The 16352-nt window shown below is 40.6% G+C and overlaps 1 protein-coding gene across 3 annotated transcripts; it reads right to left on the bottom strand.

Moving 5' to 3' along the window:
• Positions 1 to 443: 443 nt before the first annotated feature.
• Positions 444 to 12524, bottom strand: LOC118366211 (cyclin-dependent kinase inhibitor 1-like). Of its 3 annotated transcripts, none has more exons than XM_052491869.1 (3): positions 12376 to 12524; positions 3581 to 4083; positions 444 to 2956 (listed from the first exon to the last, which is right to left on the bottom strand). In XM_052491869.1, coding segments are annotated over exons 1-3 (564 nt in total). In that variant the 5' UTR covers positions 12378 to 12524; the 3' UTR covers positions 444 to 2897. The 3 variants fall into 3 exon arrangements, with proteins under 3 accessions (XP_052347829.1, XP_035604597.1, XP_035604598.1); XM_035748704.2 differs by lacking the exon at positions 12376 to 12524 and adding an exon at positions 11092 to 11327; XM_035748705.2 differs by lacking the exon at positions 12376 to 12524 and adding an exon at positions 10399 to 10614.
• Between the last annotated feature and the right edge of the window lie 3828 nt (positions 12525 to 16352).

Genomic DNA, 16352 nt, shown 5'->3' with positions numbered 1-16352 from the left:
ATACTATGTTTTGATATACCTGCGATAGACAGGTGAATTCGATTTAGAGCAAAGTTTATTTTGCCACTGTGGGACACACTGGGGGGATGCAGGATGGAGCGGCCCAGTAGCTGATTGCAGATCTATGATCATTAACTTATCACAGTTCGCTTGCAAAGGGAATTCTGGGGAAACCAGTACAGGGATGAGGATTGCCTTGTTTTACCACTGTTGTAATACCAAGAAAGCACCTAATATCTATTTATCATTTTGTGTCCGACCCAAACTATGATGAGCCCATAGTCGGTGTCCCAGTTCAGCAGTGACGGTTTAGTAGCTCTATAAAATCAGAAATATCTTGTCAATGTTTTAGTGCAATACACATAATCCGTTAGTTTTACCAAAAGGGCATTTAGAATTATTTCCCTACAAAAACAAGATTCATCGTTAAAAATAAGTTAACAGACTTTTAAAGTTTTTATTTTCAACACATTGAAAGACAGGCGCATATAAACCAACGTACACACAGACTCAAGTCCGAACACACACACAAAAACCACCATCAAATATGATTCAATAAAAAACAGATCATCGATTCCATTGGCGAGGGGAAGTGTGTAAACAGAAGTCTCATCATTCTGTTGACATGACTCTCTACGTTGGCAAGTCAAGAGGGCGCTGGTATAAGAACCTCTTTGGATCCAGACAAAAGCCCTCTAGAACACAGGCCACTCGTCTGGCTATAGAACCACTTTGATTCAGGGTCTCGGACATCATTCTGTTGCGGTCTGTTAATAAAGTACTTTCTTCGTTCGCTGGACTTTATCCTGCTAACTGTTCCAAATGTCCCAACTGAAATTGGTAAAGGGCTTTTAAACTGGAAGAACTTGTCCCAATTGGTGAATTTGGTATAAAATACTTTTAAACTGGAAGAACTTTTGAGGCTGATTCCCTGACCTGTCAATGTTTTTAATTTACTGTTTTATACTCTTGTGAATTCAATGGTTTCTACTAGATTACTTGTAGTTTTTCATGTCTGTCATTTTTTTTGTAATGACTTAGTGCTGCCTATCTTGGCCAGGGTGCTGTTGGAAAAATAGATTTTAATCTCAATGAGCCCTTCCTGGTTAAATAAAGGTTAAATAAAATAAATAAATAAAAATAACAACGCTCAGGACTCCCAGAGGACTTGAGTTTCCTCCGTCCTGCTTTGAGCTGGAATGGGTCCTATCACTCTGACACACTTTTACCTGATGTGTAACTAAAGCCTATGGTCTGAAGCCGCTATCCCACGGAACCAGCTATGAACAGCAATAACAAATCATCTCCTGTAGTTTCCAACAAATATTTTGGAATTATTTGACTTTTTTTTAAAATGTTGTATATCATTTTTTCTATTCTTGTCAATCACTCAATGAGGTAGGTAATCCAGATGATGTCTATTTGTTCGAACATGACACATTTAGGGAAAGGCACTCCCTGTAGGACTGCTATTTTTGCCACTATTATTTACTGTATTGCGATGTGACTCTGGCTATGGAGAATGAACGGCATAACGTTTGGAATGCAATGCCAACGGACAGAATCTGTGACGCTGTATATTAATCACAGGTATATCTGAGATGGATTTGGAGATGCTTAAGGTATGTGGATTTCTATGTCCCTTGACTCAGGCCAACGCTTACAGATGACTCACATATAATATGTTTTTTTTGGTCAACTCCCTCAGTTGTCACAACTGTCTTGTATTCTAGCACAGGAATGGAAATGTGTTGCAGCTCAGCTCCTCGTAAAAAAAAAAAAAAAAATGTACTGACAGAACCTGGAATGTTCCGTATGCATTAAGGATTCATGTACTATTGTGAACTGCAACACCATTTAACTTCAATTCCAAACAATGTCAAAGCTACATTCCTTCATACAGGAAAGAGTTCAAAACCTAGAGGCTGCCATTATACAAAGACAAGAGTAGAAAAGGCAATGTTGTTAAAAGGATTTAGCCAACAAAGCAAACATACAAGGTATATTCAGTTTTGTTACCAAAAAGTTTCCAAGAATATGTTTTACTACCTTAAAAAGACAAAGGGAGCTAAATAAAATCAAAACGATTTATTTTATTCAGTTGTGCACTGAGATTTTTGCCAAATTGTACAGAGACGGTGGTGCCAACGGTGAAGTGTATGCTAGCCATAATAACAATATTTGAGAATGAACTTCAGCTAATTTAAGCTCGTTTCCTACTGACACCAAATATCACTCTGTAATAATACTCACACCAAAAGGCTTAAGAATAAAACAATTACCGTAATAATAGACATTTACTGAGAAGTACTACTGCTCAATAAGATGTATCATTATCATACCGATGCCTGATAGCCTAAGTGCTGGAACTTCACAGTTGACCTTTGCACCCTAGGCTAATCATGGTCACATTGCCAATTTGACCTGAGGTGACCCCGGGGCCTCTTACTCGCGTGGCTGATACTTTTACAGCCGTGGTGAAACTGAAGACGACACGTGGAGTGAGGTCAGGAATAGTTGAACTACTCTTAGAGAGGTAGTTAGAGTGTAGGCCGAAGTGGTTGGGAGTTAAATACTATACCAAGGGTACTGTTGGAAGAAATCTCTTACAACAGAGCCGTTTAGGTTTTTTCCTGATGAGTGCATTTGAATTATTTCACAGTATAATCTAAAGCTTAGACAATAATACAAGCTTAGAAAATATAGATGAAATACAGCTATATAAATATATATACAAACATATCCATCATTTCCACTTCCTTTAAGACATATTGTAGCTATGAGCTCTTTGACTGTCAGAGTCGCTACAGAACGCTGCAGAAATGATATATCCATCTTAATGAGGTGATTTCCAAACGGAGCATGCCCACTGAATTGCACTCTTTCCTGGGCTGTGTTTACTGCCGATAGGACCGTTTGTGATGCATGGTTGTCCTCTTCTTCACGACAAAGAATTCTGTGGATGACCAGCAGAGAGAGAGAGAACAGGTGTTAGTTCCCAGTCCCAGTAATGTTCTATCAGGGAAATAATGTGTGCATCCCAAATGGCACCCTATAGTTCACTACTTTTAACCAGGGCCCAGAGGGTAAAAAGTAGGGCACTTGATATAGGGGATATGGTGCAATTTGTGACGCACACATCAAGGCTTATAACAGGGTTATATAAACTGTTTGGAGACATAGCACAGGTAACAAACACAGTGTTGATGCATGGCCTGTTCCTAACATAGCTCACATACAGTGCTTTTGGCAGCACACAGGTATTCACAACGGTCACTCAATGGTTAATAACAGGTTCTTTTGACGTTCAAAATAACCTGGAAACGTATATTATCTCTCTTTAAATGAAGACCTCTGGGCTTATGGTTGCTATAATAATAATAATACAAAATATACAACTATTTATTACTATTATTTATTTATTATCATCATAATTATAGTCACGTTAACCTCTGGACTCACTATTTGTGTCAGAAAATGTGTATACTACTAACTCTCTATTGCTTTTTTTCGTACGACTTTTGTATGAAGCCCAATAGAAGGAAAAAGAAGGAAGGAAAGATCGTTCATTGACACTGACCTGTTATGGCGGCTTGTCTCCGTTTGACTGCTCCTACCCTCTGGCTGGCCGTCTTCTTCTCTGGCCTCTGGATCCTATAGCTCTCCCTGGTGGTCACCTCCAGGTACTCCTCACCACAGCTGGACAACCCTGGAGACGATGCCCGGGCCAACCTTACATTCTCTCTCCCCGCCCTCTGCCCGTCGATGCCAATCACCGGCTTCCTCAACACACAGCTGCGGTAGAACGCCGGCACATCCTGGAATTTCATCTCCTCCCACTCCACGCTGGCGCCCTTGGCGGCCGGCTGGCCGGTGTTGAAGTCAAAGTCCCAGCGCTTGTTGGCCGACTCCACGCTCATACCCAGGTGCCTCTGGAAATCCTGTTGCAGCTGCTCGTGGTCCACAGGCCCAAACAGGTTCCTCCTCACCGGGCCCTGGGCCCTGCGCTTCAGCTCCTCTACACTCCGACAGACCAGCATGGCCCCGTCAGATGATAATGATGATGACGCCATCTTAATGTCCCTGAGAGAGAAAGGGAGATGGTTAGAGGTGAGGTGTCTTTTTTCTATGAGGTGTGACCCAGGTCACTATTGGTGTGGTCTAGGTTTAGGCTACGCACAAACACACAACACTCATACCAGCGTTTGACCTTTTGGGACATCATTGAGTTGAATGTTATCAAACACACATGCCCTACCTCCGTCACATTCAACTCTGGACCTTGAAGACAGTTCCACTGCATTTTTTTCATTGTTCCCCCTAATCAGGGATTGATTTAGACTTTGGACACCAAGTGTGTGCAATTAATCATCAGGTAGAACAGAAAACCAGCAGGCTCCGGACATTGTAGGGTAAGAGTTGAGTACCCCTGCCCTTAGTAATTAACCGTATGGTAAGAGACCCACACACACCAAATAAATCTCCAACATCCACAGAATCAGAATAGAAGAACACATGAAGTAGGTAAAAATGAACCTGCTCCACCTGCTCTGGTCTCTGGCTGCCAGAGGTGAGAGGTCAGGAGGAAAGGTCACATGGTGCGGACCGGGAAACGTATGGAGAATGTTTCACCTCATGTGAGAATGTTTCATGTGCTCTTCTAGTAACCCCATGTAATTGCAGGGATACATTCTGAACTTCAGGAATGTTACACGTTGTTGTAGTTTACTATTTACAACCGTCCAAAACTAGTTTTATAAATTCCCACTTTTTTTTGTGACATGCAAATATTCTATCCATCAAGGAAACCTGGCCCTGTATCCACAAAGCCTCTCAGAGTAGGAGTGCTGATCTAGGATCAGTTTTGTCTTTTAGATCATAGTGTAAACGATTATATGGACAGATCCTAGATCAGCACTCCTACTCAGACTCATTGTGGACTGATCAGCTTTTTTTGTTCAAATGTTCAAAATCACATAATTCCCCACAGCGATTATATTCAAAACGTGACAGCAAGTAAAAGAGTATTCAGCCTACATTAAGACTTCCAAAGTCTAGAAAATATTCATTCATATTCAATAGATCACATGTAACAGTCGGACTTCCTGAAATGAATACCTGTTCGGTTGGTCAGAGTTGCCTTGCTGAGTCTATCCTAGGTCCTATAATGACAAAGTCCCTCAAAAATTCCCTTCACTGAAACATGTTAGATCTTCTTTTGTTTTTCGTATGATTTTGCCTCCTTGAAATACAGTGTTACCCGCCAGGGTGTAACAGTCAGTTACCCACTATCAGCATCAGTGAATTGGAAGGAACCACACTGAAAAAGGTGCACCAGACAGGCCATTCCTACGCCTTGGCTCATCCCAAAAAAATCGTTACACGGCAATCTTTACAGCGTCTGGGATGAAACTATTAAAACGTCTGGCTTAAAATGCCAGCCCCCTCATACAAAGAAAAGGGCTCGAGTAAAAGAAACCATTATTCCACATTGAGAACATTAGGTTTTATGAATCAGATGGACAGCCTTTTAGGACGTTCATCTATAAAGAAAACTCAAAGAAACAGCCAAATTGAAAATAAAACACACCAAAAAATAAATAATAATAAATGTTTGAATCAAATGTTTGGATGTTATACTTTGAGAGACGCATACACTATGCTGGGTTGCTTGGATGACTCAACTGCTGGTTTGCAGGCATTCGGTCTATTAGTTGGGTTGTTTTATTTAATAACTGATGGGTTATTGATGCTGGGTTGTTTTCTTTAATAACTGGAGGGTTATTGATGCTGGGTTGTTTTCTTTAATAACTGGAGGGTTATTGATGCTGGGTTGTTTTCTTTAATAACTGATGGGTTATTGATGCTGGGTTGTTTTCTTTAATAACTGATGGGTTATTGATGCTGGGTTGTTTTCTTTAATAACTGATGGGTTATTGATGCTGGGTTGTTTTCTTTAATAACTGATGGGTTATTGATGCTGGGTTGTTTTCTTTAATAACTGATGGGTTATTGATGCTGGGTTGTTTTCTTTAATAACTGGAGGGTTATTGATGCTGGGTTGTTTTCTTTAATAACTGGAGGGTTATTGATGCTGGGTTGTTTTCTTTAATAACTGATGGGTTATTGATGCTGGGTTGTTTTCTTTATTAACTGATGGGTTATTGATGCTGGGTTGTTTTCTTTAATAACTGATGGGTTATTGATGCTGGGTTGTTTTCTTTAATAACTGATGGGTTATTGATGCTGGGTTGTTTTCTTTAATAGCTGATGGGTTATTGATGCTGGGTTGTTTTCTTTAATAACTGGAGGGTTATTGATGCTGGGTTGTTTTCTTTAATAACTGGAGGGTTATTGATGCTGGGTTGTTTTCTTTAATAGCTGATGGGTTATTGATGCTGGGTTGTTTTCTTTAATAACTGATGGGTTATTGATGCTGGGTTGTTTTCTTTAATAACTGATGGGTTATTGATGCTGGGTTGTTTTCTTTAATAACTGATGGGTTATTGATGCTGGGTTGTTTTCTTTAATAACTGATGGGTTATTGATGCTGGGTTGTTTTCTTTAATAGCTGATGGGTTATTGATGCTGGGTTGTTTTCTTTAATAGCTGATGGGTTATTGATGCTGGGTTGTTTTCTCCCCCTGCTTTCCTAATGATGAGAGCTTGTGTTCAGTGTTTGGTTTGTTGCGTGTAGAATATCGTAGTCTATTCATTGACGATACGCCCTGCTTTACTGAAGTTGCAGCCCTTGATTGTCGATAGATAGGCCGAGTGCACAGTTCGGAATCTGTCTGCATGGTGGCCGACCTGCCTATATTGTGCCCATCCTCTATCTCTGTCCTTCACTAGCTCACTCTGAAAGACGCAAGTATTTGCATTCTCTGACGGTCTCCTCCATTCCAAAATGACCAAATCTTATGAGTCAAGTCTTGCACTCAGAAATGGGAGTCAACGTGCAAGGAGTGGAGGAATATATTCATTTGGAGTCGACTCTCCGCCCCTATGTCATCGTCGTTAAGAGTTGGGAAAATGGCAAGAGAAAGGCAAGCGACAGCAGTGAAGTCCTGTATGGCAATACTTAAATGAGAAGGAAATGCAAACTTTGAAGTGGAATTGAGGTACAGTAATGGAGGTACAGGTATAATCAGTGGTGAACTGTGTTTCAGGGCAGAGACCCACCTTTTTTGAGACCCTTGTTTTTTGTTTAAAAAAATATATATATATTAATATTTTGGGGGGAACTCTTGCCTGCTTTGCATGTTATTTTGGTATTAATACGTGTCACATATCAGTTTGCAAACAATGTACAAATATATATACAGTATATAATTGAGTTAATAAAGCCGCAGCTCCAAAATGCAGGTGTTTCAGCCTAGCTCAGTGCTTTCTGTGGTGGCGGGGCTGGCCAGCAGAAAATAGGAGCATTGCGCTGTGACTGGCTCAGTGTTCTGTCACTCATGGGAACCTTATGCAATTCCCAAGATTAAGTCCTTAGAAAAGGTAGACATCAATATTTCAGCCCTTTGGGTCCTTCCATAGAGTTATATTATAAGTGCCCTTCCAAGAAGGCTCAAGGTCATTGGCCACAGAAATGAAATCAAATCACGTTATATGTAGAGTAGCTTTGATTGGACTGATCATGTCAACATCTTACTTTCTCAATCTTAGCGAGCGGTCATCATCATGAATCAAGTCGACAATCTACTGGCAAATCCTTTTTAATCCTTGTCATTTGAAGAGAAATAATGAAGAGAAACTGTAGATAAAACGTACCGGTGCTCATCGACCATTGGACATAAACATTACACAACAATTTGGAGATCGCAAATTCAACAATGAGTGGTTTGTAAGGAATCCGTGACAGTGGCTAACTGCAAGCATTGCAACTGGGAAGTCTGGAATAAACAGCTCAAACTGGGAAAATGCATTTTGCACGGTCATTCAACTCGCAAATTGTAAATTCGGCATCTTTCTCTTTGATGACAACATTTGCCCACAAAGGAAAGCAAATGACAACAAAGTGAGTCCAAAAATGTCTTATGCTGCTTCATAAATGATGTAGGATGCCAGAGAGGTATGTGTACTATAGAGAAGAAAGTAATACTAAGTGTATGTTGTGTAGTAAGCTGTTAGTAGCCCATGTGCCTCACCCCAATAATTTGGTCTATTTTCACCAACGCGGTATTGTAAACACATCATTCCTGGCCGGTGTGTGCTTGTTTACTAACTTTTTCTGTACAGCTCTGACAGTGCTACTGATAGTAGTGGTGACGCTTGGCTTGCACGTGCAAATTCAGCACACACAACATTCTACATATTTGTGTTATTTGATGTGTCAATTTAAAAGCTTATTTAATTCGTCATATAAATAGTGTTATATGACGTGTATCTTTTTTGACACACAAAGACCCAAACAGCATTCAATGTGCCTTAACTTAATAATTTGTCTATTTAAAAAAAAAAATCTATTTTATTTTTACCTCTTAATTACGCCTACTTTTCTAACTTGGTGGTGCACATGTAGCCTATAACCTGTTTTAGAGAAATGTAAACATTGAATATAGTAAGAGCTTTTTTTGTCTGTTTATATGCCCCCTTTATTTATCCTACGGTTCTGACTTGTTGTACACTGTAAGAACAGCCCTTGTTCTGAATTCTGTCGCCGTACATTTCAAAAGTGCTGAACAAATAGTTATAATGACTACGTCCGTCATCGCTCCCTCATTAATGTCTTAATCGAAATTACGGATTGCATCTCATCCGCTTGTCGTCCCCTTATGCCATAGTTTGTACATCTCAATTGTCAGTAGAAATCACATTTGTTTAAGCAAGTCAGCCATCCCAAATCTTTTTTTCTGCCACCAAGATTTTCATGCTAAAATCACCACTGGGTGGAATGCTTCACCACCTGAAAAGGCAACCCCGTGAGACCCCAAATAGTTGTTTGCAGCAGCGCATCTGCACTATGAATTCAAGTAGATTTTTATGAATTTGTCATAGTGTTTCAACGGAAAACTGATTTTATAAAATGGAGGTTTAAACATTAAGGTTTACTATTTGTCACGTCCCTAATGGTTAACACATTTTAAGGTTGAACACTGACACTTTTATAGCTTTAATGAGGCTTACACAACTGTATGAGTTCCTCAAGAGCCTATTGTTGAGATAGTTAGCACTTTGTTAAAATATGGAAATAGTAATAGTAATGTTACTCATTTTATATTAAAATATGTAATGTGCAAAAATATTCTAGGAACATTTTATTTTGCACTGTACAAACTTAACATCATGAACAAGAATGACACTTAGTTACTTTTGGCCACGTCAGAGACGATCTGAAAGCCACGCCCCTTATAGGAAACCCCTCCTGAAAAGAACATTGTAAAAAAAAGACGGAGTTGCTGAAAGTAAATAAAAACATGATTGATGGTTAAATGAACCCATGTTGGGGTAAGCCCAACATGTTGGGTTATTCAAGTAAGAATTCAGCATGTGTTCTGTCCAATATTTACCTTGTGCTGAGTTACCAAATAACACAAATGGTGTTGTTTTTAACCCAGCATTTGTTTGAGTGTAAGAATCTTGAGGAAAACAGGAGCGAGAGCCAGGGAATTGATGGGGTTGAGCATGGCCTGTCAACTGTGTTAAAACAAATGTACATTATATTCGTTGCTCTTTAGCTATAGATATTGAATGACTTACATAAAGCTTAATCATAAAGATTATAGTAGGCTTTGTATGATATACGTTAGTCCTACTATGCCATAGATGCCCATACTCTACACTGCGTTCATGACGCAGTTTGAGAATATTCTTATTAGCCTGTTCAGTGAATAACAAATATTTTCAACGTGGTTTGAAAACAAGTTTTACGTTAAATCCTTTGATTGAAATAAGTATTCTTTCCAATAACATATTTTTTTAATGAAAATAACAACATTATCCTAAACGAATAGAAACTGTCATCCCTTCAACAGCAACAGCTCAACTCTTGCGAGTGAAAAAGTGGGCGCGGTAACTAGATCATTTACAACTCTCTGGAATCCCCAGACCCACACAAACATTCTCAACCTCCGATAATAATTATGTCCAACTTCTCCAAATAGGCGATAAGATGAGAAAAAGTTTGAAACACATTTTAAGAGTACGGCACCCGAAATCATTGCCAGATGTCAAAATAGATTCAAATGAGCCTTATTGAAGATAGCACAGCAGAAGTATACTTCACAGATGACGCAGTTACATTCGCATACTACATGAGATGTTGATCAATGAGATGCAACAGAAAAAATACACATGGACAATAACAACCCGAAACAGCACAGATTTGCCTCTGCAAAGTCTGAATAAGAATGCAAAACTTCTCAAATGCTGCCAATATGCGACTTCTCTTACCAGCAGTGTCCAATGATGCACTCAAATGTGCAATGTTGCGATTCCTGATGTTGTTGCTCAAAAATAAAATGAGGCGCCTCGCCGAAGTATAGACTGATACTCTTCACTGTCCACGATGAACTAATATAACTTTAAAAGCTCCCAGTTATTGCGCTCCCTTGTCCCCTTATGTGACTTGTTTGTTCCAACAAGGCAATGGGACGTCCTACCGCCACAGAAGACTTAATCACGTGATAATCATCATAACAATCGGGGGTTTGGAGCTTGGACAATGCCCAAGGAAAACACCTTGATGTAATCAGTCATTCCTGATGTCTTTAAATAAATGTCATCATATGCCACAAAGGGTTGGTAAATGTGTGCACCCTGGCCTTGCATTCTTCAGTGCACTTCGAAAAAAAGGTGCTATATCTAGAACCCAAAATGGTTATTCGACTGTCCACATATGAAAACCCGTTTTGGTTCCAGGTAGAACTCTTTCCACACACAGAGGGTTCTACTTGGAACCCATAATAGTTATACCTGGATCCAAAAAGGGTTATCCTATGGGGACAGCCAAATAACCGTTACGGAACCCTTTTTTCTAAGAGTGTAGGCTAATGCAAAATCTGGCATACAATAAAAATAACATTGGTATGGACTACTTTCTTGAAATCGAGAAACGTTTTATGAGTTTTTCAATAGATGTCTTACCTCGTTTTCATCATAAGAAAGTGTTGAAGTTCCGTGAGTGGTAAGATTCGAACTGCGCGCAAAGACTTGCTGCACTGTGCCAGAGTTATACTCTCTAAGTAAAATATCTTGGCACGTAGCACCCATTTTCCCAGCTCTTTTGAATGTGACACATTCTTATGTTGGCATTGCGTCACGTTTTGCAAAGGCTGCGTTCCAAGACCATAAGTCACGTTGAATTTCAACGTGATCTAGTCAACCTTCTACTCCATTTTGTTTTTGTTTTTCTCCCGCAGTTTATATAACCTACGTTTCATTTAGGTACAGTCATCACCCGCTCGAAAAGTTCTCAATGGGATTTACTAGGCACAAAATGTTTTTTTGTTGCTTTGCTAAAGTTTGACCTATATTTGAGACAGTCAGATTACTATTTAGAACAGTAGGTTACAGATCAATCATAAGGCCTATGTTAGTCTATTATGTTCATCTAGTTAGTCTATTGGGCTATCTATTAGTATTAGTCATAATTAACATTAATTAATTATTCTAACTAACTTGAATTACAATGTTAGTGTCAATAAACTAATATTTAATGAAAATGTATTAAAACATGTACAAAGCTTTAATAATACACTATTATAGTAGGCCCACATATGGACAACAACAAGGCTGCGTTTACACAGGCAGCCAATTCTGATCTTTTTTTCACTAATTGGTCTTTTGACCAATCAAATTAGCTCTGAAAAAGAGCTGATGTGAAAAGACCTGATGTGATTGGTCAAAAGACCAATTAATGGGAAAAAAAATATCAGATTTGAACTGCCTGTGTAAACTACAGCTGAAGTGTCATATTATTATTGATGATTTAGGTCTTGTTATACATTTTAATTTATGTGTTTAGTATCCTGTTCTTACACTCTCACAGAGGGTTAAATTATGTCAATAAGATTAAACATATATTTAAAAAAATGTTTGGTTAGGCTATACAAAGTTATTAACCATTTCCAGTGAATAACTGAGTGGAAGATTAGTGATTAATATGATAATGACATTTGCATCTTTGTTCTAATTAATGTGCTATCTTCAGCCTATAAACATTTCAGAGGTGTTGGGTTAAATGCAGAAGACACATTTCAGTTGAATGCATTTAGTTGTACAACTGACTAGGTATCCCCCTTTCCCTTTCAACACATATCTCCTACATATGATACATAAGCCTACATAAAGTACATTTAATGAACTAACCTGTTTTATAGCCTGCATAATTAATAGATATAGCTAGTTGTCCTTGTATAGGCTACTTACATCTCAGTCCAATCCTTTTCTTTTTTATCCCATAAACGTTATGTTTGTGATTCAAGGCTTATCTGTCAATAAGAGTGACATGTAGTCTAAGCTACACAGTCCAGTTTTAAAGTAATGTATATGGTGTCACTATTAACCTCTTAAGGTCATTTCTCCTTCCTTGTTCCTTTATTACATACCAGTGGATGTCCTTCCTCATAGGTCCTTTCTCCTCTTTCAGTTCTTACATGGTTGTGGGGTGATGTCATAGGGACTGTTTGTTCAGGGGCCAACACCCAACACCACTCCTCAGTCTGTCCCAGGTTTCCAGAACAACCGCTATTGCTATTTATACACATCAGCTGATGTAATGTATACGACATACAGTATCACTTTCCCACTGAATTGTATATTGGCATCCCAAACATGCCAACTAGAGATCACTTTTGAACATTTGACTCGGAAGTTGATTTGATGCTTTGATGCCGACTCCTCTGGTGGTAGTATTATCATAACACAGCTGGCCAACCAGGCCGTCTACCCTCTTCACCTATCTCTCCATCTCTCCCCTCTCTCTCTCTCTCCCCCCGAGACGAGTTTAAAACACAGGTAATCATGATCTGTAGAGCTGGCAAGGATGTGTTTGAGATATGGTCTTTGGTTAGAGTGCACTTTGTTAGTTGCACATTATCAGATAAGGGTTAGGCAGGATTCTTCCAGAAGAGAATGACTGGGCGTCTCCATTTGATTTCAACTCAGTCATGGCGACTATTGTCTTATGACAGAGTATTGGGTTGACTCACTCAATGACTGTTCCCGCTCTTGAGAGTGTGCCCATGACAGTGCCCATGACTCTCTGAATTCAGCTGGTACCATTTTAGAACGAATCAGTCTGTGGGTTGGGCTCAATTGGAATTAAAGGCAGTCAATTCAGGAAGCAAATTGAAATTAAAATTAAATGATTGAAAAAGGGAGCATCTATTTTGAATGGATTATTAATTAACTGAAAAGGAGAAGTTATTCATGTCAAAAGTTTAAACATTTTAGGAATTCAAATTCAATTGGAATTGAGCCCAACCCTGGTGCATAGTGGTTTGTACACATTGTAATGTTTGGATTATCATCAGCAGACCATGAAGCTCCTCAGTGTTTGTGGTAAATGTGTTGTTTTCCCTCGACCCTGTCCTGATTTACTGAATGTCTATTGTTCTCCAGGCCAGTCTTTAATCCTCCTGCCTGTCTGCAATAGAATTTAACCTCAATGTTTGCTGATTCCTCTGTTCACATCACAGTATTGCTAAGGACAGCACATTAGCACATTGACCCATGATGTCTACAGAGTACAGTCCCTTTAGAAACACACACTTAGCATGACAGCCAATACCCTAACTGGCACAAAGTATATTGTATTATATGGTTGAGTGGGCCCTATTATGTGTTGGATGATAATCATATCATCTAAAAATAGCTATCATTGGTTTGACATGGAAGATGTTTCAGAACAATCTCATAAATATGTATTGGTCTTGTAAAAACACAACAGAAATCAGTAATCACTTTTCTGCTATCACTACAAGAATGTCCCACGCAGAATCCTGTTGGTCAAACTCTGAATGAACCACAACTTTCTAAAAGGAAAAAAGGGTAGAAATCTTGTCAATGGGCTTCTGAGTGTGAGGAAGCTCTGAAATTAAATACTTGCCGGCTTATATGCCCCAAGGTAGTAAATGTGCACAGAGCGTAGGAGGCACTGCAGAGGACACAGTTCACAGTTTCATGTCTACAGGAAGTCTATAGTAAGAGGAAGTGGAGAACCACAGAGAGAAAGACCTCGGTTCACAGGTGTAGGGGTTTTCACATGCCCTTCTGACAGAATGAACCAAGGCTCACAGACACTACAGAAAGTATCAGTTTATACGCTCATGGAGACCATAAAGTATGTCCCACAAGCTAGTATCACAAGCACATGGGGTTTCATTAGTTGGTTGTCAACAATGCAGGGCACCCCATAATACTAAAATGGTTCATCACACTATTTTCAGGAAGTTCTCAAGATTCTCCTTGAAATGAGGACATTCACTGCCTTTGCTATCTCTTGTGTGGTCCTGATAGTAATACCATATCATCAGACTTTGGCTACAGGGAAAGAAGGGAGGCAGGCTTTCAGATTCCAGTAGTGACATGCCTGCTTCTACCGTTAATTAATTGAAAATATAAGAGTACTAAAAGACTACTACCTCCCATTTTCTGTCTCCCTAAGGCTCAATATCATACTCCCTCAAAATTCAGCCACATAGTATGTATTGCAGCCCAAGCTGTGCAGAGCAATAATGGTATGGCAATAACAAGCAGCAAACCATGACGGACCCATCACACCTCCAATCTCCCCCATGATTGAGTAAAGGAGGGGAAAAGAAGGTGTCAGTAGGGGATTAGTAGTCCTCCAGCTGTAGGAGTAGCAGGTGGGTAGGAGGGGAGAGGGGGACTTGGTTCTATTTCATGGGGGATGAGTGGTGAATGCAAAGCGGTGGTGGGGATTGGTGGGGGTGTAGGGGGGTAGGTTGGCGAGGGAGAGAGTGCAGCAGCTGGATATTGTCAGGGGTACACTGGGGGAGTAAACATTTCAAGGTGAACTGGTTTAAGATGAACTGTGCCTGGGGATGCCAGGCCTGGTGCTTGTTTTTGGGGGGTTAGCAGGACTGTTTTGGGGGGGTTAGCAGGACTGTTTTGGGGGGGGTTAGCAGGACTGTTTTGGGTGGGGCTAGCAGGACTGTTTTTTGGGGGGTTAGCAGGCCTTTTTTGGGGGGAGCTAGCAGGACTATTTTGGGGGGCTAGCAGGACTGTTTTTTGGGGAGAGCGAGCAGGACTGTTTTGGGGGAGGCTAGCAGGACTGTTTTTGGGGAGCTAGGAGGACTGTTTTTGGGGAGCTAGCAGGACTATTTTGGGGGGCTAGCAGGACTGTTTTTTGGGGGGAGCGAGCAGGACTGTTTTGGGGGAGCTAGCAGGAAAGAAAAGTTGGGGGGCTAGCAGGACTGTGTTTGGGGGAGCTAGCAGGACTGTTTTTTTGGGGGGGGGCTAGCAGGACTGTTATTGGGGAGCTAGCAGGGGAAAAAATGCGGGTCTAGCAGGACTGTTTTTGGGGGGGCTAGCAGGACTGTTTTTGGGGAGCTAGCAGGACTGTTTTTGGGGGCTAGCAGGACTGTTTTTTTGGGGAGCTAGCAGGACTGTTTCTTGTGGAGCTAGCAGGACTGTTTTTTGGGTTGCTTGTGTAACGGATGTGAAATGGCTAGCTTAGTTAGCGGTGGTTCGCGCTAAATAGCGTTTCAATCGGTGACGTCACTTGCTCTGAGACCTTGAAGTAGTGGTTCCCCTTGCTCTGCAAGGGCCGCGGCTTTTGTGGAGCGATGGGTAACGATGCTTCGTGGGTGACTGTTGTTGATGTGTGCAGAGGGTCCCTGGTTCGCGCCCGGGTATGGGCGAGGGGACGGTCTAAAGTTATACTGTTACACTAGCAGGACTGTTTTTATGGGGGGTTAGCAGGACTGTTTTTTGGGGAGCTAGCAGGACTGTTTTTTGGGGAGCTAGCAGGACTGTTTTGGGGGGGGCTAGCAGGACTGGTTTTGGGGAACTAGCAGGACTGTTTTTTGGGGAGCTAGCAGGACTGTTTTTGGGGAACTAGCAGGACTGTTTTATGGGGAGCTATCAGGACTGTTTTTGGGGGCTAGCAGGACTGTTTTTTGGGGAGCTATCAGGACTGTTTTTGGGGGGCTAGCAGGACTGTTTTTTGGGTTGCTAGCAGGACTGTTTTTTGGGTTGCTAGCAGGACTGTTTTTGGGGGGCTAGCAGGACTGTTTTTGGGGGGCTAGCAGGAATGTTTTTTGGGGAGCTTGCAGGACTGTTTTTTGGGGAGCTGTGGGTTCCGTGGTGTAGAGTGTAGACTTTCAATTACACTCTCTTTCTTTGGAGTGAGCTACACACAATACCAATCTACACACAAT

The sequence above is a fragment of the Oncorhynchus keta genome, chromosome 33 (assembly GCF_023373465.1).
Source record: "Oncorhynchus keta strain PuntledgeMale-10-30-2019 chromosome 33, Oket_V2, whole genome shotgun sequence".
NCBI lineage: Eukaryota > Metazoa > Chordata > Actinopteri > Salmoniformes > Salmonidae > Oncorhynchus > Oncorhynchus keta.
Note: the sequence above shows the minus strand (reverse complement) of the source record. Positions and strands in the feature narration are given on the sequence as shown.

Bases quoted from the DNA above. Each gene is read 5' to 3' on its own strand.
- LOC118366211 (XM_035748704.2), bottom strand. The intron at 2,957-3,580 runs GTCAGTGTCAAT...GGTCATCCACAG, and splicing joins GAGACAAGCCGCCATAACAG to AATTCTTTGTCGTGAAGAAG.